Genomic DNA, 26,467 nt, shown 5'->3' on the forward strand with positions numbered 1-26,467 from the left:
TTATCCAATTCTATAAAATAAATTATTAATTTTATTAAAATTTAAAAAAAGATTAATTAATATTTTAAATAATAATAAATAACTAAAACTGATTAAATTTGTTGTAAAATCAAAATTAAATACCAATGTTGTATTTGGGTGTTCGCGATGCGGTTTTGACGGTTTTGACGTAAAAAATCATCTGAACCATAAAAAAAAAGTTGTACGGTTTGGTTTGGTTCGGTTGAATGAATAATAATAGAATTTTTACATAGTTGGATAATTTATATATTTGAATTTCAAATATGGTTAAAAGAAATCCAAAAGGAACCAAATAAAATTATACATTATAAATACGATTTCATTCCTTTAAATAGATATTATAATCGTTTCAAGATTCTGTGGAAATTTTATATGATATATATACATTCAAAAATATTTTTTTCCATAGATGTAGGAACTAAAACTAGTATCTCAATTAATAAATTACGGAAAAAAGAAAATTATATATTTTCAGATCTTTACCAAAAAATCTTACCTTTTTATGAAAATCTGTTTTATTTTCTTCAAATTACATACTATATGTCAGCACATTCTAGAAGGGAATCCTATATGAGATGTTTATAAATTCACTCAAAATTTTGATGATATTCATTTCATATAACCTAACTGTCATTGAAATAAGTTTTATTTTCACATAGAATTTCTTCAGCTTCTCTCATCTCATTCGCTTTCTCATCAAAGTTGTGTCCTCACTGAAAAAAAGGTATTACATATACACAATGATGTTTTCTTGATTATTTTTATCAAAGCGTAGGTAAATATCATAGAGTTTCTTTCAAACATAATCTCCATTAATGTGTTTCTGATGTATTATGTTAAACCTAATATTCGCTTTCTCATCGAATATAATACAATATATTTATCAAACCATATGTAAATCAGAGTTTCTTTCAAGAAAAATCCATGAGTATATTTATTTTAAAAGTTGATGTATTATGTTAAAAACTAATACTAGATACTTAAATTTTTATAAAGTTTTTTTGTTTGCATTTCATTACCGGAGAGGAGTTTGATGCAAAAATTTTTTTTAAATATTTTTAAGTATAATGGTAGAGAAAGATATCATGTCTTGTACTAAAATTAAATTTCAAAACATCATATTTATTACTTATATTTTAAAACATTTTATCAGTATATTTCTTTGTAGAAGAAACATAAGTTAATTTGGAGTTAACTATGCTGATTTAAAAAGATAGTTGTTCATTCTTATATTTTACATTTTTATAAATATTAACTACTATTCTTTTATAAATATTTCTAGAAAATATATTTTGTTGGAAAGACAATTCACCTGACACACATTTCTATATTTTTTTTTTTCAGCTCGAGAAAGATTGGTTTTAAAAAGGGTCATTATCAATTATAATTATCGGAGTCATATATGAAGAGAACAACTATGGGTGCGACCATCAAACACATGCATGATGATTTTGCATTTGTTATTCTTTCAAAGTTGCCTCTCAAATCTTTGATTAGATTTTGTTGCGTACGTAGGTCATGGTCTGACTTGTTTGATAATACTTATTTTATGAACATGTTTCGAAAGAACTTTTTATTGAAGAACCATTCACATTATAATGATACATCTCTCCTTCTACGTTTTGATGAATCGTGGATTGCTGATAATCCATGTAAATCTGGAATGTATTCTCTATCCGGTGAAAGATTTGAGAATATCATACAATTAGATTTGCCAAATTTACTCCGCGGAGAATGGTCATTCAAAATTTTGGGTTCAACTAGTATCAATGGCTTTCTGTTTATTGATTGTAAACAATCAGGAAAAGTTGTATTATGGAATCCAAATACAAATGAATACAAAGTCATTCCCCCAAGTCCTTTTTCTATTAAATTTACTACGGTATATCATGGGATTTATGGGTTTGGATATGACTCAGTAAGAAATAATTATAAGGTGATTCGACAAGTAGTATTTTTTAACGACAATGAAGATGGAAGCTCCTTCTGGGAGATATATTGTCTAAAAACCAACACTTGGAAAACACTTGATATAGATATGCCGACATATTATCAAGATTATGCGGAGGTTCATTTGTACAACGATGGAATGTGTCATTGGTTGGCCAAATGTAAAACATATGGATGTGATAGTGAGACACATAATAAGGTTTATTTGCTATCATTTAACATGAGCGATGAGATGTTTGTTACAACATCCATACCTTCAGACGTGGAGGATGATGTTGATTATAGATACTTAGCGATGTTAAGTGAATCAATAGCATTGATTTCAGTTTATGCAGAGACTACTAGTTTTCATATTTCAATTTTAAGTGAGGTTGGAAGAAATGAGTCATGGACTAAGCTCTTCATTTTGAAGTCATTATCTTGTATTGGTCGTCCTATTGGAGTGAGCAAAAATTGTGATATATTCTTTATAAAAGAGGATGGAGAGCTAGCTTGGATTAATTTAGGTACAGAAAAGATTGAAAACCTGGGTCTAAATGGAGCTTTTAATTGTAAGGTGATCAATCATAAGAAAAATCTTGTGAAAGGTAACTAATTTTTTCTTTAGTTTGACATCCAAGATTGTTGATTATGATTGTTATCTATTATTAATTTCATCTGATTATCTATTATATTTCCCTTAAATTAATGTCAAGGAATAAGCCAACGAATTGTGTTTTATTTTTACAGTATTACAGTTTAACTTTTGATAAATTAAGGTGAGTAATTGTGGTTTCAGCAAAGCCACTGAAAAACTAAACATATACTAATTTGAAATTGGAAATTAAACATATACTAACTTTTGATAAATTAAGGTGATCCCAATCTATATGAAAATTCCTTTTGGAGCCAATAGTTCGTAACCGCGAAAATGATACTTTGGATCAGTTAAAGTTTTCATGCGTAGCTCGGCAGTCTGGTTGTCCAATGCTTGACCCTATGCACTATTCTGTCAATAAGAGGCATGCACTGATGTGCTGTTACCTTCTTGCTGCACAAGGGAACTCCAAGGTATTTGAAGGGGATCAGTTGTCCTTGGCAAAAACTAGTAGCATGTTGAATATTCTGTTGCTCTGCATCTTTGACTACTCCATAGTTCACCTTACATTTAGTTGGGTGTGCTTTCAAACCAATGGCATTTGAAAATTTATTAAATTCATCCATCAAAAGATTCATAGAATTGACATCCCACCTTGAGAAAAGGAGGAGATCACCCGCGAATGAGATGTGTGTAATGTGGAGCTTGTTGCACTTAGGGTGAAAGTTGAAATTGGGGATATCAACTAATTTCTTCAAACATCTATTTAAATAATCCATGATCAGCACAAATAGAATTAAGGATATGGGGTTTCCTTGTATGAGACCCCTTTGGGCTTGCAAATCATTAGTTAGCAGTCTATTAATTGAGTACTTGTAGGACACTGTAGTCACACACACCAATATCCATTGGATAAACTTCAGGGGGAAATTCAGTTCCTGCATAATAACTTTTAATGCACCTCATTCACGAACAGAGTCATACGCCTTCTGGATATCCATCTGGATGGGACACCTAGGAGATATGTTTTCTATTATACCCTCTTACCAGTTCATGAGCCATGATGATGTTATCATGGATGACCTGACTTGGTAAAAATGCAGATTGGTTGTCCTCTAGCACATGGTTTATAACATTACTGAGCCTTGTGGTTAGATCTTGGAGATGACCTTGTATACAGTGGTGCAACAAGAAATGGGTCTCATCTCTTTAACAATTTTGCTTCCCTGCTTTGGGGTATAAGGGTCACAGTTGCACAATTTACAGCAATATGCATATAATTTATCTCAAAGAAATCAGCAACAACATCCATAAGATCATCCTTTGTTATATGTCAAGTTGTCTTGAAAATTTTGGCATTGAAGCCATTAATCCTAGAGCCTTGGTATCCCCTACAGTTTGCAGAGCCTTCCACACTTCATGTTAAGAAACAGGTTGTATCAGTTGATCTCTATAAGGTTCCTGAAGTGGATTTCCCTTCCTCAATACATTAATATCCACATGAAGAAGAGATATAGCCTTAGTGCCCACTAAATTCTTGTAGACGATCAATATTTCCTTTGAAATATCTTTAAACTCAATAAATCTATTTCCTTTATCATCCTCAATTATTTGTATACTAGTTTTCTTATTCTTTTCTCTGGCTATGGCATGGAAATAACCAATGTTCCCATCCCCCAGCTTGAGCCGCTTAATCTTGGCCTTCTGCATAAAAATATTCTCCTCCAATTCAGTAGCATGTAGCAGTTCCTTTGTACAAATATCGACTTCCATAATAAGGTTCTGATTCATGTGATCATTAGATAGATTCTGCTGGGCCTGGATAAGTTTATCTCTCTATTCCTTTATCTTCTTTACTTCATTACTGCTCTTCCTATTCAAGCCACGCATGATAGGTTGTAGTCTTTTTAATTTTTCCATAGAATGCACATAGGTCTGCCTGTCACAATCCCCTTCCAACTATCTTTGACTTTATCCACGAAATCAACATTCTCAACAGTAGTGTTCAGGAATTTAAACCTTGGTTGTTTGAACTACAAGTTATGTCTGGTATGCTCATCCTCAAAGGTGCATGATCTGAGATGTAGGAAGGTAGGGTTGTAACTTCACTGTTAGGGTAAGTAGTGTACCAGTCTTCATTGCAAATTGCCCTGTCTAATCTTGAATAGATAATGTTGTTTTTCTATTTGTTCGACCAGGTATAGTGACTTCCTATAGTACTGGCTTCAAACAATCCTACTTCATGCATAGTTAACGAGCTTCTGAGTCTTTCCCATGCCCTGGAAATGTGGTCTCAAATTAACTGGATTTGACACCTTCCCCCTCTGGAACCGAGGGAGATTAACAAAGAGTTTGAGATTGTCAATAAAAAAATGTTGTCAAGTTTTAGAGCCAATCTCTCCGCATCCATTATGTCAAAGAATCGAACGAAACCAAATTTTTTTCCACGTTTATCTCTTCTCTCCGGAATAATAACCTCGTCTACTTCATCATATTTCTCAAAAATCTTGTAAAGATCTTTGGCATTGCATCTGTCCAAAAAAGAAAGAAGTTATAAGACGTTTGGATCTTCCAGATTTACCACCAGCATGATCCCACCATTTTCTCGTCACATACGATGTCCGCCTCTCCACCTTCTCCCAACCATCATCATTAACTCTCTTCTCCTTGTTAGTGAAACTCCGTCCCCCCACCTCCATCCCCTCATCCACCACGCACTTTTCTTTGCTGAGATTACTCCGTCCCCCACCTCCATCCCCTCATCTACCACCCGCTTAATGATAAGTATTAGTAATAATATTAAGTTACTTTGTACTTTTACATGGACGTTTTTATGGTATTCATATACACGTTTATGAATAAATATTTTAAACATCACTTATATACGTTTATGATGACTCTCTACTTATATTATGTTGCATTTATCCATTACATCATTTTTATAAAATTAAAACTATAATATTGAAATACGGGCCGACCTGGCCCATCGGGCCGCACGGGCCTTTGAGAAATGAGTCGGGCTCATTTTATGTAGCCCATTAAGTAATCTGGAAGGGCCGGGCTAGCCCATCTAAATATATTGGCACACCAGACCGGGGCGTACTGGTTCGGGCCGACCCATTTGACAGCTCTACTCCTAGCGTTGGTGTTGTACTTTTACTCTATCTTATATATTAATATATTACTTAGCCTTTTAAAAAAGTGTTTTTTATAAGCAATAGAATTAAAATCAGAGTACAAGGAATACTCCAACCGAATACAAAACGAAAAGCTTCTACTACTCAAAATAGATGAGTGGTAGAATATTCCAAACATGAAAGTTACAATTATTCGCTAGCTTATAACTAGAATAAAGCCATTTACAAGAATTAAAAACTATCTCCGACATACATTCGGTAAAGTTAAACGAGTCATTCTTAAAAATGACAGCGTTACGCCTATTCCAAATACACCAAATCGTTGCTAACCAAATTACCGCAACTATTGACCTTTTGGCTAAATTCTTCACCTTCTCAACAACAAAAAGAAACCCCTCAAACTCCTCCAAAGACAAACCATCAACCGGACCAATCCACTCAAAAACCCCTCCAAATACCCACCACGACAAAACAACCCCTAACAGATGAGAAAGCCATTCCTTCTCCGTAGAACAAAAAACACAAACTGAATCACTACTGTCTAACAAAATGCCCCTCATAAGTAATTGACCTTTAGTAGCTAATCTATTGTGAATAATCCTCCAACCAAAAAAGAGAGTTTTAGGCGGAGCTTTTTACCTTCCAGAGATGTTTAGAAGCTTTTACAATAATTGGATTAAGAGGTGGTCCGGATAACTTCGCTTTCACCGTTATGTCTTACCTTTTAAAAAATGTAATGGCAACGTAAAATCTATAGTTTTTCTATTTGCAAATAAAATTATATAAATAGGAAAAATAAAGGAGCTTTAAAAGTTGAACCGAGGTATTTTGGTGATTCGATGTATTTATTTATTTTTAGATAATTTAAAGTGTATATTTTGTGGAAATTGTTTCGAAAATAGGAAACATTTCTTTTTTAGTTGTTGGGTGGTTAAGAAGATATGGAGTGAGATAACTTTTTGGGTTGGTAAAGGGGATAGGTTTGACGAAGTGTGTTTGTCGAATTTTATGGATTGACACTTTTTCGTTCGCATTAAAAAGGTGAAAGATATAAAATTAGGTGTTGTGTGGCTTGCTACTACATGTACTCTTTGGTTGGTTAGGAACGGTGTGTGTTTCCCGAAGGAGGTATGGAATATTAATAATACAGTTTCGAATATTAAGCTCATGGTTTGGAAGTGGTATTTTTTTGGGAAAATTATTCCTTTTACGAGTTTTGCAAGGATCCTTTGTATTTTCTCTCGTAAGTGTAATTGGTTTGTAATCTTTCTTTTTGGTTGGATTTTTCGTTTCTCTGTCTAATCGGATTGGATAACCCTTAATTCCCCCTTTTTATGTATCTTACTTACACACAAAAAAATTGAACCGATAAAATAAATGCAATTATACAAGAGTACATATAATATCCTACAAAACATTTTAAAAAAATAACTAGTAATAACTTTAACAAAAACTAGTGCTCAATTCAACAATTATTTTATGAAATAAAATAATTTAACATATTAAATATAAAATTTATGAAAAATAAATATTTCAAATATTACAAGTTTGAAGTTTTATATATTATTTGGATAATTCTTAATGATACAAAATTTTGAAATGAATAATTATATTTGTTTTTGAAATAATTGGATAATTAATATGTTTGAATTAAAAAAAAGTAAAAGAAAATCTAAAATGGATGGGTGTGATAGCTGAACTAGTATGTGCTAGTTGAATTAAATAAGTGTAACTTGTTGATAAGAGATTCAATCCCTTACGACAATATTTATTTATATTTATGTATTAATGTAAGTAAATAATTTATTTACATTAATACATAAATATAAGTAAATGCTACCACCAGGAATCGAACCTCAAACCTACAACTTAGGTTCATTTAACTTAACTAGTACATATCAGTTGAGCTACCACATCCACCTTGTAAGCAAGTTATTGATATTTATAAATCAACAACTTTAAAAAACCCAAAAGGAACCAAGCTATATTTTATCTTAATCATACAATTTCTTTCAGTTAAACAAATACTATAATCGTTTCCAAATTTTACTGGATTTTTATATATGAGATTTATACATTCGACTTTAGTTTTATGTTTATAGATTTGGAAACTAAAACTAGCTATAATATCCCAAAGTTATATATTTAGAATAATAACTTGAGGCCTTAATATTTTTAGTACTATATACATCAATTTACAAGTCTAAAATTGGACCAGATAAATATATTACAACACAAAATTCTCATTGATATATCAATATCTGATATAATTTATAACATAATGGGAATTTGCTCCATCAGGCCTTTAGTTCCAACTCATTATCTACAAACCAAATACAAGCACTTACTTATAAAAAAAATAAGAATAAAACATTATTGGATAAAAGAATATTAGCAGTGGGTTCCTGATCTAAACAATTGAATCTCTCATTATTCTTCTGCTAAGGTCAAGGTATAATTGAATAGATGTATCAGAGTAACTCACACCCACTCGACATGGTTTAACTATCAAACAAATGCTTTAATATATCCTCTCCTAGGATCACTTGTTTAGTCTTAAATATCTAATTCGATCATTTGAATGATTTTTATTCCATCTTGATTTCTCAAAAGCTGGATCAAGATCCCCATGTGGAGGCGGAGATCTTAAACGTTCCATTTGTTGGGTAAGTTGGGATATGGTGTGCAAGCCTAGAGTAGAAGGAGGGTTGGGAGTAAAAAATCTCGAAATTATGAATGTGGCTTTGCTTAGCAAATGGAAATGGAGAATTTTAACGTATAAAGAAGCGGTGTGGAGAGATCTTTTGGTTGCTAGGTATGGTAACATTAAGCTTAAGGTTTTGATTGGAGATTCTTCTGTGGTGCATAAAAATGACTCGGTGTGGTGGAGAGATTTAATCATCTCGGACAACTATGAAAAGCTTCTCTTGGATAACTTTTCTAGTGTTATTCGAGTAAATGTTGGTAATGGAGTTTCTACTCCGTTTTGGTACGCAAACTGGTTTGGGCAGCGGTCTTTGATGGAGAAATTCCCGGCTCTGTTTTCATCGGCTAATAACCATTTATCTAGTATCTTTGCTGCAGGTTTTTTTGGTGAAAATGGCTGGAAGTGGAATCTGCCAGAGTTGTTTCAGGAGGGTAGTTTTGCTTTTCGGTTGGCTATGGAAGTCAGGGAAGGGGCAAGCCATTCTGTCGTTGTGGTTGACAGCCACCCGGGCAGGGAGGAGGCGCAGGGTGGTGGTTTCGTGGAGGCGGCTGCCACTGGTTCTGCAACAAACAATGCTGCCGTCACTGATTTTGCAGCCGCTAGTGCTTCTGTCATGGATTCTGCAGCCGACAGTGCTGCTGCCAGGCAGTCCTTCAGTGAGTTTATAGAGCTTCTTCGCCCTTTTGTCTTACAGCAGGCTGAGCATGATTCGTTCTTCTGGCAAGCGAAGTCGGATGGCATGTTTTCGGTTAATTCTTGCTATGTATTCCTCCATAGCAAGCTGTCGGGTGAGGTGGTGAATGCGGGTGGAGTTCGTGCGCTTACTCATATTTGGAAAGTTAAGGTTCCTTCTAAAATCCTTTTCTTTGCTTGGAGATTTATTCATAACCGTCTAGCTACTTGTGATCATCTTGTGAAACGTGGTATCTTGTTGGAGGGTAGGGACTCTATTTGTGTTTTTTGTTCGAAGGAGGAAGAATCTCGGGATCATCTTTTTGCGAACTGTGTTGTATCGAGTAGAGTTTGGCGCCGTGTCTTTATGTGGCTTGGAGTTGGGGACTTCTTGTCTTACGATGAGTTCCTTGATTTCTTCTATCATTGTGATAAGATTAATTGTCTATCCAAGAAAGCTATTATGTCGGTAGTTTGGCTTGCTACGATTTGGACGTTGTGGAATAAGCGCAACGCTATTATATTCAAAGACGAGTCCTTTAGCTTCATAGAGAGCATGTCGGAGATTATTATTTCGTCGTGGCATTGGTTATGTTCTTTATATAAGAAGGTGCCGGTTTGTAATTACTTTGGTTGGAATACCCAACCTTTATTGTGTTTTACTTTGTAATCCTTTTGTATTGAGGAGGAGCATCCCTTTTGCTCTCTTAATTCCATTGCTTATTAAAAAAAATAACTTTTGTATCTATTCTACCCTAGTGCCACTCAAAAAATCTAATCCATTCATAATCTTCTACTAGTAAGCAAAGTACCAGAAGTTGAACCATAACATCTATTGGTAGGAGGTCTTAGACTATAGAGGTAGGTAATCTGGTATCTTAAGTGGCGCTCATATCATTGACTATTTCATAATAAATTCATGAGAATATGGTCCCAATCATGTCCAAGCATACTGCTAGAGTTATACATTATAACGAGAATATCGAGATAAAAACATATCTTCTAACTGGCCAACAGGATAAATCATAAAATCCATTCCTTATTTTTATGTTGTGGCAACAACCTAAATCCTTTACTGCATCTAATGAAAAGGTTAGCCATCACATAAATGATGATATTGCTTTTGGTATTTTGTCTAAACTTCCTCTCAAATCTCTGATTCGGTTTTCTTGTGCAAGCAAACCATGGTCTCTTTTATTTAAAAATCCTTATTTCATGACTATTTTTCGAACGAATTTCTTATCTAAAAATCATCCTTATTACTACGATACATTTATCCTCCTAAATAACATTACACCTAGGTGTTACAGTTACAAATATGAACGTAAACTGTATTCTCTATTTGGTGACAAGTTTGAGAATATGATCAAACAAGATTGGCCAAAACCATACGAAGATCCGTTTTATTTTGATATTCATGGTTCAGTAAGTGTTAATGGCATTTTTTGCATTCAGGACAGGGGAAGACGTGAGGGAATTCGTTGTATTGAAGAATTGGGGAGATATGTATTGTGGAATCCAGCTACTGGGGAATTCCAAATAGCTCCGACTAGTCCTTTTGCATTTGATTCTCCTTGTTGGGATCCCATGATTCGATTTTATGGATTTGGTTATGACCGAATCAGAGATGATTATAAGGTTATCCGACATGCGTTCTTTTTTCCTAGGACCGATTCAGATGAAGATGAGACATGGAAAGATGGATATCATTCTCCCTTATGGGAAATATATTGTCTAAGTAGCAATTCTTGGAAAAAACTTGATATAGATATGCCAGAGAAATCTTGTAACAGTCTCCGTGATCAAGTGTACATGGATGGAGTGTGTCATTGGTGGACTGAAAATAAAACACTTAATGAACTTTATTTGGTGTCATTCGACTTAAGCAATGAGGTTTTTGTTGATACTAGACATTGGCATTGATACTAGAGTTGTGTTTAGACACTTAATGGTGTTGAATGGATCAATTGGTTGGATTTCCAAATATAAAGAGGCGGCAGCAACTTTTCACATATCAATTTTGGGTGAAATTGGAGTAAAGGAGTCATGGACAAAACTATTTACGATTGGTCCATTGTTCAGCGTTGAGCATGGTTTTAAATTGCGGTCCGCATCCGCAATTGCACCCGCAATATTGCGGATGCGGTTGCCTCCGCAACCGCATCGGACCGCAATTGCGGTGTGATTTTATAATCTCGCCTCCGGATGTATTTGGAACCTCATCGGACAATTTTCATCATGTTTTTTTTAAGTATTTTCATCAAAAATCAATATATTAGATTTCTAAAACTCAATTTACTTTTTATATAATGAAAAAACATAACATTAAGTGTTTTTCAATATAATATTTCAAACACTTCCTTTAAAAAATTCACGCCGCAACGGCCGCAATGCGCATCGCAACAAGCGCAATGACCGCAATCGCAACATCCGCAGCCGCAACCGCATCCGCAGCCGCAACCGCAATTTAAAACCATGGCGTTGAGCATCCTATTGGAGTTGCCAAGAAAGGTGATATATTTTTCCGAAAAGATGATAATGAATTAGTTCGGTTTGATTTAAACACCCAGGAAATAGAAAAGCTCAGCATTAAAGGTGGCTATGACTGCTGGATAGTGGTTTACAATGAAAGCCTTTTACCATTTCCAAGAAAAATTAATTAGTTGTTATTAGCAATAGAGGCATTATTTGTCTATGATTATTATGATTTTGATTAAAATACTGATTTCGGCTTTGTATGTCTAATAATCTTATAGATACAAGTGATATGTTTTTACTTAGTGAGCATAATGGTATAGCAGCAACACACCACAATGTGTCTACTACTGGTTTGCAAATGCTCTAAATGCCACAAGTTCTATGCATAGAATAGATCATCACTAAATAAAAGACATTAATCTCTATTATTTCAAAATCTCTCAATTGTGATAGGATCATTGAAATAGTTTTAGACAATTTGAATACTTAAGTTGGAAGATGAATTTATCTTGGGTTTTTATTTAAACTATTATTTAGTTGAGGTTTTTCAGCCCTTGGCATTTTATTTTAAAACCCACAACAATACTATATGTGTATTTCCGATCGCAGTTGCGGGGGATCGAACAGTGGTTCTCCCTACCAAGTCCAGCGCCAATCACCACTGGACCAACTAACGATTGGTAATACTATATATGTACTTTCTATTAAGTAAAAGTGATGGTTTGGGAGCGGTAATTGATTATCATAATAATGTAACCGGTTACAGGTGTGTTGAATAGTAATCAGAAATGTTGTGTAATCAGTTACAAGTAGTTATTTTTTGATTTTAGGTTTTGTTACTTGCATTTCAATCAACTAACTTGTATATTTATACCCAAGGAGTATTGTAATCAATGTTAATACAAAAACTCTCTCTCTCCCCCACACTCAAACCCTTTATAGTAACCAAAGAGTGATTTCAAGTTCTAACATGTGGCATTAAGAGTCTCATTCGATCCACCAAATACCTAGTGTGCAAATTGAATTCTCTCTCCAATGAAAGAATTCCTACTAACCTATCAATCTTTAATGCGAAGAATTACGACAAATGGTCACTATTAGAAAATTCGCTTTTAGTAAACAAATTAGAGAACGAAAAAGCTTTAAAATCAGTCACTAAAATATTTTGCAACCGTTTAAGCGATCATTAATTTTTGGTTGAAAAATACTAGTCGCTAAGTTTTTCCGACGAATTTCCGTGTACTTTAGATTTAAACATATATACATATAACAAAGAAATAAAAATTTCTAAAAATTATTAGATCAATTTAGAAAATCACTATATAAATTTGATTTTATTATGTAATTTCATTGCACACATCAAAATTGTATGATAAAAATAAAATCCACTTTAATGAAAATATAAATATAAAATGATATTATTTTTTTATATAAATATATATTTTATTTGTTAAAACAATAAAAACGTAAAACTTTTACTAAAAATTAAAAATTGTAAGAGAATTAAAATATTTATAAAAATGGAAGGGAAATAGTAACATAATAAAAAAATTAAAAATAAAAAATGAAAACAAAACAATTTAGCGACCGAAATTTTTGTCTCTAATTTTTTTATATAAATTAAATTGTATATAAAAATATTTTTTCGTGACCGAATAGGCGGTCTTAAATTTTGGCCTCTAAATCAGTGGCACGTTTATTTTAGTGACTGATTTAGTGTCCCCTAAAAATTGGCTAATGAATATCAAATTTTGGTGGCTAATTCGTTCACTAAATTAGTCATTAAAAGTGAATTTTCTAGTAGTGGGGATGCAAGCAAATGAATCTATCGTTTGGCTATCAAGATGTTTTTGAAGTTATTAATAAGGGGCGAGTTCTTTTTCTTTTTTTTTAACTGAATAGGACATTAGCCCAAAAATATATTAAAAAGAGGGAATAGGTACAAAAATGAGGGGGACATAAAGCCAAAACCTCAAACCTATCTAATTCTAAAGTTAGGCAACCCTAATATGTTTCTATGGAAATCCGGCTCAACCGCTAAAAGAACATCATTCAACCAAGTAAAATTAGAGAGACCTAAGCCTATGTTAGCCAATTTATGTGCACAACGGTTTCCTTCCCTATAAATATGAGTAGTAAAAAAATTGAAATTAAGAAGCTTCTGCATACAGTTTTCCCATCTATTCCTAATCTTCCAAGGCACAACAGATGGTTTACTGAACGCCAAAACAACTAATTTAGAATCCGTTTCTAACCAAAGATTGGACCAATTCCTAATCACCGCCAGCTCAATGGCCAACATAGCTCCCATGAGCTCAGCAAAAAGCGCATTCTCTTGACTCAAGGAACACGCAAAACTACCAAAATGCTCCCCCAAGTGATTACGAAACAGTCCCCCACAAGCAGCTAGCACTGGGACTCCGCTGGAAGCGCCGTCAATGTTAACTTTCTACCAATCCCATATGGGGGGAGACCATAAAACCTCGATACAAACCTGAGGCTTTGGGATGCTGATGCTGATAGAGAAATTCTTCAAGACCGCAAACTCTTTAATAGACAAACACGAAGAGCTAGTAGTGGGATTCCCGACCAATCTAGTAAGTGAAGTGATGGATGAGCAAAACGACTTCCAATGAATATTCTTACTTTGAAACCTTGCCGAGTTTATAACTTGCCAGATACAATTAATCACTGCGATACATGAGGCAATATGTGTAACTTTGCATTGTTTAGAGCCTCGATACTTCATAACCGCCAAACAGTCCTTCAGATTATTGATACTCAACTGCGAATCCAGCATACTCTTGAGCCAAGACCAAATAGCTTTAGAATACCTGAAACCGAAAAATAAATGAGATAAGGTTTCCTCTGCAGTATGGCACAGACTGCAAACAAACGACAAATTAACACCTCTTCTACAGAGAGCATCATCGGTTGTCAGCTTTCCCTTAATCAAACGCCAAAAAAGAACAGATTGAAAAGGAGGGATTAAGGAGTGCCACAACATATCGCGCTAAGCGAAACCAGCGCCATTCAGACCCGTATTACGAACATGGCTGAACGTTTCTTTTAAAGAAATCCCACCGCTGTCCGAAAGCTTCCAAATCACACTACGCCAAATTTAATCTTTAACAGCACCCCTACTAAAGCGCTTCTAGTAAAAAGCGCTCTTATAGGTTGCACTAAAAACAAAATAAAAAAACACGCTAAAAAAGCGCTCTTAAAGGGGGGGGGGTATGAGAGCGCTTCTGAAAAGCGCTGTGGTAGGGGGGGTGTATGAGAGCGCTTTTGAAAAGCGCTTTGGTAAGGGGGGGTATGAGAGCGCTTTTGAAAAGCGCTTTGGTAAGGGGGGGGGGGGTATGAGAGCGCTTTTCAAAGTGCTGCTATAGGGGGGTTTAATGAGAGCGCTTTTTGCTAAAAAGCGCTGGTATAGACCAGGCTATGAGAGCGCTTTTCAGAAGCGCTTTAGTAGCCTTTATTAGTAAAAGTTAAAAACAAAAACACGCTTTCACTTTCTCACTTTCTCTCTTTCGTTTTCTTTTTATTACTGTTTCTCACTTTCTCTGCAACCGAAAAACCCTCCGTCGTCGCCAGCCACAGCCACCACCGTTCGTCCCTCCGTCGCCAGCCACCACCGTTCGTCCCTCCGTCGCCAGCCACCACGAGCAACCTCCGCCGTTCTTCTTCCTTTCAGATCCAAAACACACGAGTTTATGGTGAGTTGAGGTTCGTGTTGTTGCTGAGTTCGGTTTCGATTCTGAATCTACAAACCAAAACCGGGTGAGACCTTTCTGAGTTTATTTCTTATTCTCTCTTCCTCTCTCAAATTTCTGAAGGGTTTGTTTGATTAGGAAAGTGATGAACAAATGTTTGGGTTTGATGAATGTTTGTCTGGTTATGTTTGATGATGATTTGTGAATGGTTTTGTTTCTGATGAATGGTTTGCGTGTATGAGAAAGATGAACAATTAGGGTTTTGGTTAGTGTTTGCGGCTGTGTATTGTGATTGTTGTTGGATGAATATGAACAATGTATTTACAGTTTCTGGAGAGGTTTTTCGAAGATGATGAACAGAATTTTTTTTAGGGTTTTTGGTTGTTGGCTCTACGGCTCTACGGCTGATTTTTTTTAGAGTTTTTGGTTGTTGGCTCAATTGACTTGTTCTTTTATCAAAAACTATTTTTATGTGCATGTGGTTGTTAATTGATTTCTTATAAATTGGTTTCTGTTCTGGTATAGCACTATTTTTATTAACTATTTTGTCTTTTGTTCGGAGATGAGGAAATTTTTGGTTGATAGAGAAAATATTGAGAATGTGAATGTTGTGTAAATAATCACGTTTTTCTATTGTAGGTTGAGCTTCAAACAGTGGATGGACTGGTAAAGGATAGAACACAATGTGCCCCTGCCGATTATGTTCCACAGAATAAGAATCAAGTAATGTACCCCGAAGCTAAGTCTTCTGTGGCAGGATCGTTCGGGGTACAGTTATTTGATTCATATTCTGTGACACAATACAACATAGCTCAGGTGACTACTGGTTCTCCACTAAAGCATCAATACAACATAGCTCCAGATAATACAGGAAGCGTACATTGGTTGCATAAGAACTCGGAAGTTGTTTCCCATTTAGTTGTTTTGGTTTAGAAATATGTGAATTGGTTTAGTTGTTTTGGTTTATAAATATGTATATATGTATTTTGATTTACATTAATGGTATATAATATAATACTTTTTGTATATAATCGATATCGATTATAATGGTATTTATCGATTTGAAATGATAAATTATAGGTTCATGAAAAAATACTGCCAAAAAATAGTAAATTACAGGTTCTAAAATATTGCTGCCAAAAGTGCAGGTTTAGAAATAATAAAAAGCATAAAAAAAAAAACGCAACATACGAAAGCGCTTTTGAAAAAAGCGCTCTTATAGGGGTGCCTACCAGAGCGCTTTTTCTTGAAAAGCGCTCTTAAAGGGGGGCCTACAAGAGCGCTTTTTCCAGAAAAGCGCTCTTATAGGGGGGCCTACCAGAGCGCTTTTAAAAGCGCTTTCGTAGCCTATGCCAGCGCTGGCTTTGGCAGCGCTTTAAAGCGCTGTTAAAGGCCAAAAAAAGCGCTTTTAAAAGCCTTGCGCGCTGTAGTGTCAGTTGGTCCTACTTTAGACAATTAACTTGAATTCTGGAAACCAACATAGGGAGGGAGGGGCAAGTTTTAACTAAACCAGTTGGCAGCTCAAAAGAATTCCCCACTAAAATGCTGCTAAGTGAGGCATTTAAATGCTGAAAGTTATTTACTGGTCTATGCACCAAATTCACGAGCGTCTCCCTGCACCAGTTGTCTCGCCAAAGATTGATATTATCACCTTTACCAATCATCCAAATAGAATTCTCCATTAACTCATGAAAAAATTCTTTGCAACCTGTTCATATCGACGAAAAAACATGATATTTATATTGACAACCCTTCCTAAAAAACTCTAGCTTTTAGAATGTTTGCCCAAGCTGCCGACCCGTTAACTATGCTCCAGCATTGAACCAATTTATTTGCCTCATTAATATCTCTAATGGAGCAAATACCTAAACCTCCCTCCTTAATTTCTTGGCAACAGTCCTTCCAAGCCACTGTTGATTAAGTTCACAGGCCAAGAGTAGATTCTGAAAGAGTATATCAGCATACTATGAATCACAGAATTAACCAATTGTATTTGTCCTGCAATTGACAAAAGACTCGCTTTCCATGCCGCAAGTTTGTTTTTGATCTTATCCGCGACAGGTTGGAAATAAGAAGTCTTTGGCCTTCCTTTGAAAATAGGGACGCCCAAGTAGCTAAAAGGAAGCCGCCCCATCTGAAACCAATCCTGCCAGCCAAAAAAGCATGACGAGCAGTGGACATAGAGCCAGCATACATAACCGACTTCGCCGAGTTACAAATTTGCCCTGAACATGCTGCATAACTAGTAAACAGCTCAACAATAGCATCGAGAGAGGAAATACAACCCTTCGAAAATAGCATGATGTCATCCGCGTACAATGTGTGGGACGGAATCGAAATGGTGCGGCTGGCCTTGATGCACTTTAGATCATTAGAAGCAGTCAAAATAGAAAGGCCTCTGCTAAGAACGTCTTCTGTTAAACAGAAAAGCAGAGGTGACAATGGGTCTCCCTACTGCCTGAGTCCATGCTTGCACTGAAAAAAACCTTTAAGATCGCCATTGACGGAAACCGAAACCATAGCAGATTCTAAGATATTCCTAATCCAAGCACAGAAAATCTCACTGAAACCAAACTGCTTTAAAACTCATAACAGAAAATTTCAGTCTAAAGAGTCGAAGACCTTGGCAATGTCGACCTTCAGCATAACATTCCCACCAAGAGAGTTTTTCTGAATAGCATTCGCCACCTCCGAAGTGAGTGCATAACTAGCAATGAATGCACAACTAGCAACTCGTAAGGAAGAGAAGAAGAAAAATTATAAAGTGATGTTTTTTATCCATCAATGGTTGGATAGTGGCAACTTTGAGAAAGTTAGTGATTGCGAATCGTCAAAACAAGCATAGAAAATCTTGAAAAAAGCATATGCAGGGGCTGACAAGATGAAGGTCGTGAGGTTACAAACTCACAAACATCAATTTTAATTGATTCAAATGGATGAAAAGGAGACACGCACTTATTTCTTCTTCCGGCACTTATACCTTTGTTCTTCGTGTACTATTTTCTAAGCTTTAATCTTTAATATATTATATTATTTTACCATTAAAAAAACACAAAAAGACCATACTCCCATACATCTAAAAGGTGAGAAAATTTTGAAATATGAGGTTAACTCACTTTCAAGAAGGCCACATAACTATACCAACCTCTTATAAAAGATCAAGTTTTCTTTTTTTGAAAAATTTCCGATGGTCCAAAATACATTTGATTTTGCTAAATTAACCGTTTAATTTCATTTATAATAATTAAATATCAAGGTATTAATATTTAAATTTATTATTAAAACTAAATGAATTAGAAAAATAATAATGACATTTTAATAAATAGAATTTTTTTCCTTATCTCACTGGCTATATAATTTAAAGAAAATCATTATAAAATTTAAATATTCACAATTCAATTATAGAAGTAATATGCTAATTTTGTTAAAATTTAAAATTAATTTTTTTTATCTCAAATATCCCCATCTATTTATACTAACTAGATATTTTAATTATTTAAAAAATTTATAGAAACTTGTTTATTTTCCTTCCTAAAATATATGCGCACAATATAAAACCGATGTATATGGACATGCCTGGAATGGAAATTCTATCCGCGAGTTTTATAAATTCCTAAACAATCAAGTTTTAAAGAATTTAAAACATTGTGATAATAATTTTTAAATCTCAATCAAATCTAAATTTGTAAAAGGGTCCTAAAAAAGAAATTGAATAATGATGAATAATATTTGATTTTTACTTTGACTGTGACTGGATTGAATAATAAAAATTTGGAAATCAAATAATACCTAAAAACATTATGGAAATTTAACCAATTATCTTCCAAAGATAGAGGTGAATAATACAAAATCTAGAAATGGAAATTTTATTTGTGAAGATTATAAATTCAAACCAAATTGTATTTCTATGGCTACAATTTTGGAACATATTGTTTCACACATAAATATTATCGGCGGATTCTCTCGTATTCCTCACCTAAATTGAGGCCCTTTTATTCAATTATTTAATTTTCTGTCATTTAAATTCTAGAAGGTGTATAGGTTGCTCATTCGTTTTTCAAGGTAATAGTAATTAGGACCTTTATTTCCTGCCTTTATTTTTTGTACATTATAATTGTTTATTTTTTAACTGCATGATTAGTAAAGTAGGGAGTGACAAGATTAATAACTGGACGTAGTTCACCTAATACAAGATAAATATCTGAATCTAACACATGATTGATGCACCCACTCACCTTTAGGGTAACCCTCTCTTATGTTGCCTTCTCGATTATAATAGTCAAGTCCCTCGAGTGTAGGGATACCTTAGCACATGTTGCCTACGAATTCAAATCATCATAGTCCCTCCGATAAAAGATCATAGTCCCTTCGAGTTGCCTACGATTAAAAAATGATCTTGTCCCTCGATGTTGCCTCGATAAATGATGATCGTCCCTTCGAATGCTAAGGTGTCCTTACTGGTTGCCTACGAATGACTATTCCATCCTTTTCTAAGACTTCCTACCTCCTATATGGTATGGATAGACTTATGGCAAACAATGACCCTCGATGACCCACACATCTAATGAAAGGACTACCTACCCTCCTTATGGTATGGATAGCCCTTTCAAATAAAAGACTTAAAGAACAAGAAAGATCCACTCTTTGGGTAGGTGCTCCTAATTGCTTGCTCATATTTAAATCAAACTTTCAAATTACTTTCATACACCTCTTTTCAAAACAATTTCAAAAAGGCTACACTTATTTACAATTTAAAGTCCTTATTCAAAAATCTTTTTAATCACACACGACACTTTTTCAAACAAACAAACAACATGTGAGCTAAGCAATTAAGAGCCCATGGATAACCATGGATACAAAGGGTGCCTACACGTTCCCTTTGTATAACCTATCCCCTGAACTCAAAATCTTTAAAAGGTATTTCTTGTTCTTTTTGCCTTTTCGATTGGATAAAATAAAAATCGGTGGCGACTCTTGCTATCCGCAACATTTCTAAAAATCAGTTCTCCCACTGTATCACAACTATAATTGTGACTTATACTTGTGATGTAGCGTGAATTAGCTTGCAAAGTAAATGACTGATATATATATATATATATAATTGATGTGAATATGAAGTGTTGTGACTTTTGGTGAGATGAAAAGTATGTGAGATTTGTGAATTAGTGAAGGCATGAAGTGTACAACAATATTAATACTTGCGATGTGATACATATATATGCCTGGATCCTAATATACAATTTATCATGCGCTCACTTATATGAATTGATATCTCACCCCTTTTCTCTTGTTCGCCGTTGCCTTTATATTGGTAACGTGCAGGTGTTCGAGTATGAAGATTTAGTTGTTTTTAATCGAGTCGGTTGTCGCTCTGATACGTAGCACTCGGGAGACAATTTATGATGTTTATGATATTGTTGTTTTATTGTGACTATCCTAGTTTATTAGGATGATATGTTAAGTGAAGTTGCATTGTTAATATGACGTTATTTTTGTGAATAAGATGTTAATATGACGTTATTTTTGTGAATAAGAAGTTATTCTGTTTTAGAAAGTGCTATGTATCAGCTAAATGCGATAGAGTGATTCATTGTTAAATGAATGTGTGACGCATCATTTGTTTGTTGAGAAATTTTAAAACTCTAATTCTTGAATAAATTGCGGGGTAGAAATGGGGTGTTACAAAGGAAAGAAGAGATATGGAGAAACTTCTAGAAGAAGAGAAGCTTCTAGAAATTTCTTTAAGAACAAGCCAGATAAAAATCCTGCATGCAATATATGCAAAATACCAGGCCACGCAGAGAAAAATTGTTGGTACTGTAATATGCCACAATGCAACCATTGCAAGAAGTTCGGGCACATAGAGAAAAATTGTCGCAACAAAGATAGGCATCAAGCTAATATCGCAAAGGAGCATGATCAAAAACAATGTATGTTCTATGCCACTAAAGACTCAATGAAAGAAAAAGGAGGAAGTTGGTACTTGGATAGTGGATGTAGCAATCACATGGCCAAGGATGAGACTATTTTCAAAAGCATTGACGAGTCTGTCAAAGTGAAAGTCCGACTGGGAAATGGTAGTGTGGTTGAATCAAAAGAAAAAGGCACTGTCATGGTGGAGACAGATAAAGGTACACGACTCACCCATGATGTCTTACTAGTTCCCAGCCTAAAAGAAAATCTTCTAAGCATTGGTCAAATGATGGAGAGAGGCTATACACTTCACTTTAAAGGAGGTGTATGCAAAATCTTAGACAACAAAAATAAAAGGATCGAGATTGCCCAAGTGAAGATGAATAAGAGCAATAGAAGCTTCCCTCTAAATTTAAAATATGCAACTAACATTTCCATGAAAGTACAAGTTGATGATTCACGGCTCTGGCATCGAAGATTTGGCCACTTCAACACACATGCCTTAAAGCTGTTACATGAGAAGAACATGATGAGAGATCTTCCAAGCATAAAGGAGAACAATGAAGTGTGTTAAGGGTGTCTCCTCGGTAATCAACACTGATTTCCTTTCTCAATAGGCAGAGCACGGAGAGCCAAATATCTGTTGGAGCTGATACATGCTGACGTCTATGGACCGATGAGGATGCCATCACACGAGAACAACATGTACTTTATACTCTTCATCGATGACTTCTCTAGAATGACATGGGTCTATTCCCTAAAAGAAAAATCAGAAGTCTTTTGGAGTATTAAAAAATTTCAAGGCCTTTGTGGAAAATTAAAGTGGAAAATGGATAAAAGTACTAAGAAGTGATCGCGACAAAGAGTACACCTCTCGCGAGTTTGATAGATTTTGCAAGGATGAAGGCATAGAGCGACAACTTACATTCGCATATTCACCTCAACAAAATGGTGTGTCCAAGAGAAAGAATTGTACAGTTATGGAGATGGCTAGATCGATGCTCAAGGAGAAGGGACTGCCTAACACATTATGGGATGAAGCAGTCTACACTACTGTTTACATACTCAATAAATGTCCAACTAAGGAAGTACAAGATAAGACTCCAATTGAAGCCTGGAGCGGGAAGAAGCCATCAGCAAAGCACCTAAGGGTCTTTGGATCTATATTCTACATTTATATTCCAAACGTGAAGAGGCATAAGCTTGAAGACAAGACTATATGAGGTATCTTCTTGGGGTATAGCACAATCTCTAAAGGATACCGTGTCTACAACTTGCAAACTAAAAAACTCATCATCAGTCGAGATGTTGAAGTTGATGAGAATGCTTCTTGGAATAAGGATGAAGAAAAAGTGGAGAAGAACATCCTTATACCAGCTCAACTACCTCAAGAAGAACCCGAGGACGTAGAACCTGAGGAAGAAGAATCAGGTGAACCTCTTTCGCCTCCACCACAACAACAAGAACAAGAACTATCATCACCAGAGTCTAATCTAAGACGAGTAAGATCCTTGGTGGACATATATGAAGTCTGCAACATGGCCATACTTGAACCTGTAAGTTTTGAAGAAGCATCAAAGCACGAAGTATGGGTCAAGGCAATGGAAGAAGAGATAAAGATGATCGAGAAAAACAACACATGGGAGTTAGTAAATCGTCCACATGGAAAATATATCATTAGGGTTAAGTGGGTATATAAGACATAGCTTAACCCTGATTGCACCATACAGAAACACAAGGCGAGGCTAGTAGCTAAGGGTTACTCACAGCAGAACAAAATACATAGCAATCAAGTATCACTTTATCAGAGAAGCTGAAGCAACTAAAGAGATCAAACTCGACTACTGCAGGACAGAAGATTAAATTGCAGACATATTCATTAAAGCGTTGATGAGACCAAGATTTGAAGAGCTACGAGCTATATATGCTTGGAGTCACAGAAATTTACATCAAGTAGGAGTGTTGAAATTGCTACAAATTTCTAGAATATTCTAAATATAATATGTATGAAAATGATAGAATATCCTAGAACTATAGTGTATATAAATATGGTAGAATAATCTAGAAATATAGTGTGTATGGATATGGTAGATCAATCTAGAATTACAAGTGTATGTAAAAGATAGATTAAGATAGAATAACCTAGAACCATCATGATACTAATCTATCATGAGAATTCTAGAAAGAACTAAAGAGATGTAGAAATGTTCACCACCATTGAGAGGTTGGTGACTTGAGCCTATAAATAAGCAAATGATATCTTGTAATTGATCATCCAAGAAATCAATGACATAGCCTTCTTTCTAAAAAAAAATGTTGATAGTTGAAAGATAGTAGCAAGTAGTGTGTGAGCTTGTATCGGAGCAAGGCAACACATAAGTAATCAATTTGTTGTAGGAGGAGAGTAATAGTAGAATGAAGCCTCCAATGTTATTGATATTGGACCTTAAAGGCTTAAAGGCATAAATACAATTACACACATGTTTGTTTATTTATAGGTGCTTGAGGATGTTTCTAGAATAGAACTATCTAGGCTTTTGTTTGTCCTTTCTACATTACATTGACATAGAACTTTCTAGGCTATTAGTTAATTTAAGATTTATTGGAATAATCTAGAAACATGTAGGAACTTTAGACTATTCTAGTTTTCTCTAAAGAGATTTATTGGAGGAAGAAGAAGAAGAAGGGATGTTGCTGATGGTCACAACAAAAGATAAAGATAAATTCAAGGACCAATGGTACATGGATTCAAGTTGCTCATCACATATGCCTAGAAGGAAAGATTGGTTTGTCAACATAAATCCCTCAATGAAGAACATGGTGAAAGTTTCAAATTCCAATACTCTAGAAGCTGAAGGTATTCTGATGTTATGATTACGAGGAAATATGGAAAATATCATTAATTTCCAATGTGTTGTACATACCAGGCATGAAGAACAACTTGCTCAACATTGGGAAGTTGATTGAAAACAACTACAAGGTGTCGATCGAAGACAAGATGATGAGTGTTGTCGACACGAGTGGGAGGTTAATATTGAAGGCTCATATGTCTCAGATTAGAACCTTCAAGATTAAACTCAATGTGATGGAGCGTGAGTGCCTTGCAATTGCAGGTAGCAGAGATGAATGGATATGGCACTATCGACTAGGCTATCTCAACTTCAATGACATCAGAGAGTTGAAACGAATAAATATGGTTTTAGGGTCACTAGAGATCGACATTCCAAGAGAAGTATGTGGGGAATGTGTGCAGGCGAAGCAACACAAGAACAGCCTCATCAAGGATGCAAGAAGCAATCGAAGGCAATCCTTTAAGTTATATATCTGATGTATGTGGTCCAATCCAGATGGATTCAAATAGAGGTAACAAATACTTTGTTACAATCATAGATGATTTCAGTTGAAAATTGTGGACTTACCTGATCAAGAAGAAAATTAAAGTGATCGAGGTATTTGACAAGTTTAAATATATGGTCGAAAGACAAAGTGGGCGAAAGCTCAAAGTTCTTAGAAGTGATGGGGATATAGGATATGTGTTGAAAGACTTCGACATGTTATGTAAGAAAGAAGGGATTGTGCATTAATTGGTGTCACCCCACACTCCACAACAGAATGGAACTACAAAAAGGAAGAATTGAACCATCATGAATATGGTGAGAAGTATGTTGAAAGGAAAGAATTTACCTAAATATTTTTTGTGTAAAGTTGTGTCGACTACAACATATATTATGAACAGATGTCCAACGATGAAACTAGAAGGAATTACTCCAGAGGAATGTTGGTTTAATGTAAAGCATAGCTTGAGTCATCTGAAGGTATTTAGATCTATAGCACATAAACATGTGCTAGATTAATTGAGAAGAAAACTTGCTAACAAGTCAAGTCAGATGATCCTAATAGGATATCATTAGAGTGGAGGTTACAAGCAAGTAGTGATTAGCAGGGATGTGATCATAAATGAGCTTAAAGAATGAGATTTGACTGAGAATGTCAAGAAGGAATCAGTGAGAATATTTTATGAAGAACCAGCCACTAAAGTCGAAAGAGAAGTAGTTCAACAAGAAGAATTCAGAGGTGATGCAGGCCTAAGCAGACCTTAGAGAATAAGACACATGCCCATAAGGTTGCAAGAATGTGTGATTACATCATATGATGTGGTCGATAACGAAGGTGAGCTGTTACATTACACTTTCTATGCAGATGTCGAACCTGTAAATGCAGTTGAGGCATTGAAGGATTCAAAGTGGGTGAAAGCTATGAATGAGGAATTGAAGTCCATCGAAGACAACAACACTTGCTCACTTGTCGAATTGCATCAAGGAAAAAAGTCAATTGATGTGAAGTGGATATTTAAGGTGAAGTGTAATCCCAAAGGGGAAGTGAATCGACACAAGGCAAGGCTTGTGGCAAAAAGATTTCTTCAGAAGTAAGAAATCGACTTTGATAAAGTATTTGCACCTGTTTCCAGGATCAAAACAATTAGGTTTGTTATTGGTCAGGCGAACATAAACCCGAAATCACATGGTCGGAGCAAGCACATCAAAATAAGGTTCCATTATCTTCGAGAGCAGGTAGCAGATGGGAATATGAACTTGGGACACTGCAGAACTGAGAATCAAATTGCAGATATCATGACGAAGGGAACACTGGTCAAAATATTCATAATACTAAGAGCTATGATGAATGTAGATAATTTAGACACATTGAATTAGATGGTCTGTTAAATTGTAATTCATAGTGTCGAATAATGTGTGTCGAATAATCTGTGTATCGAATAATGTGTGTGTCGAATTAGATTTCGATTTAGTTTGATTTGATTTAGTTTCACACAGATTTGATTAGATTTGATTTAGTTCCAAAATAGGTATTTTGGGCTTTTATCTTAGAGAGCAAGCTAACCTAAATCTATAAATATATGGAGTAACCCCTATTTTAGCAATCAAGTTGTATTCATAGAATTTGCAGTTGCAAATGAATAAGAAGTTTTCCACAGTTTGTGGGAAGAGAGAAACTCTGTAGAAAATCATTGTCTTTCTTTCTTTCATATTTTTTCATTGTCATTGTGTTGTAGTAACAATATTGTTCATCAAGATTGATAGAAATTCATCATAGATATTGGTGGATTTCTAACAAGGTTGAGTCCGATGTAGAGTGAATTAAAGTGGAGGTGTTGAGTGGTGCCCATGAGAAGAAATGATGGCATGGTTTATTTGAGGTGAATGGTGCTTTCAATGGAAGAAGGGAGGTGAAGGATGAAGCACGTTAGTGATTCAGATTGTGGTTAGCGAAGTGAGCAAGG

The 26,467-nt window shown here is 35.0% G+C and overlaps 1 protein-coding gene and 1 pseudogene across 1 annotated transcript; both read left to right on the plus strand.

Moving 5' to 3' along the window:
- The first annotated feature begins 1,438 nt into the window (after positions 1–1,438).
- LOC131619624 (F-box only protein 8-like) lies at positions 1,439–2,566 on the plus strand. The gene has a single exon (XM_058890702.1). It carries the CDS (start codon positions 1,439–1,441, stop codon positions 2,564–2,566), a length of 1,128 nt encoding a protein of 375 aa, XP_058746685.1.
- A 7,545-nt stretch (positions 2,567–10,111) lies between these two features.
- On the plus strand, positions 10,112–11,727 carry LOC131619625 (putative F-box protein At2g16220; annotated as a pseudogene).
- The last annotated feature ends 14,740 nt before the right edge of the window (positions 11,728–26,467 follow it).

The sequence above is a fragment of the Vicia villosa genome, linkage group LG7 (assembly GCF_029867415.1).
Source record: "Vicia villosa cultivar HV-30 ecotype Madison, WI linkage group LG7, Vvil1.0, whole genome shotgun sequence".
In the NCBI taxonomy this organism is placed as follows: domain Eukaryota; kingdom Viridiplantae; phylum Streptophyta; class Magnoliopsida; order Fabales; family Fabaceae; genus Vicia; species Vicia villosa.

Coding starts and splice junctions, on each gene's coding strand:
- LOC131619624 (XM_058890702.1), top strand. CDS start 1,439: ATGGGTGCGACCATCAAACACATGCATGATGATTTTGCATTTGTTATT.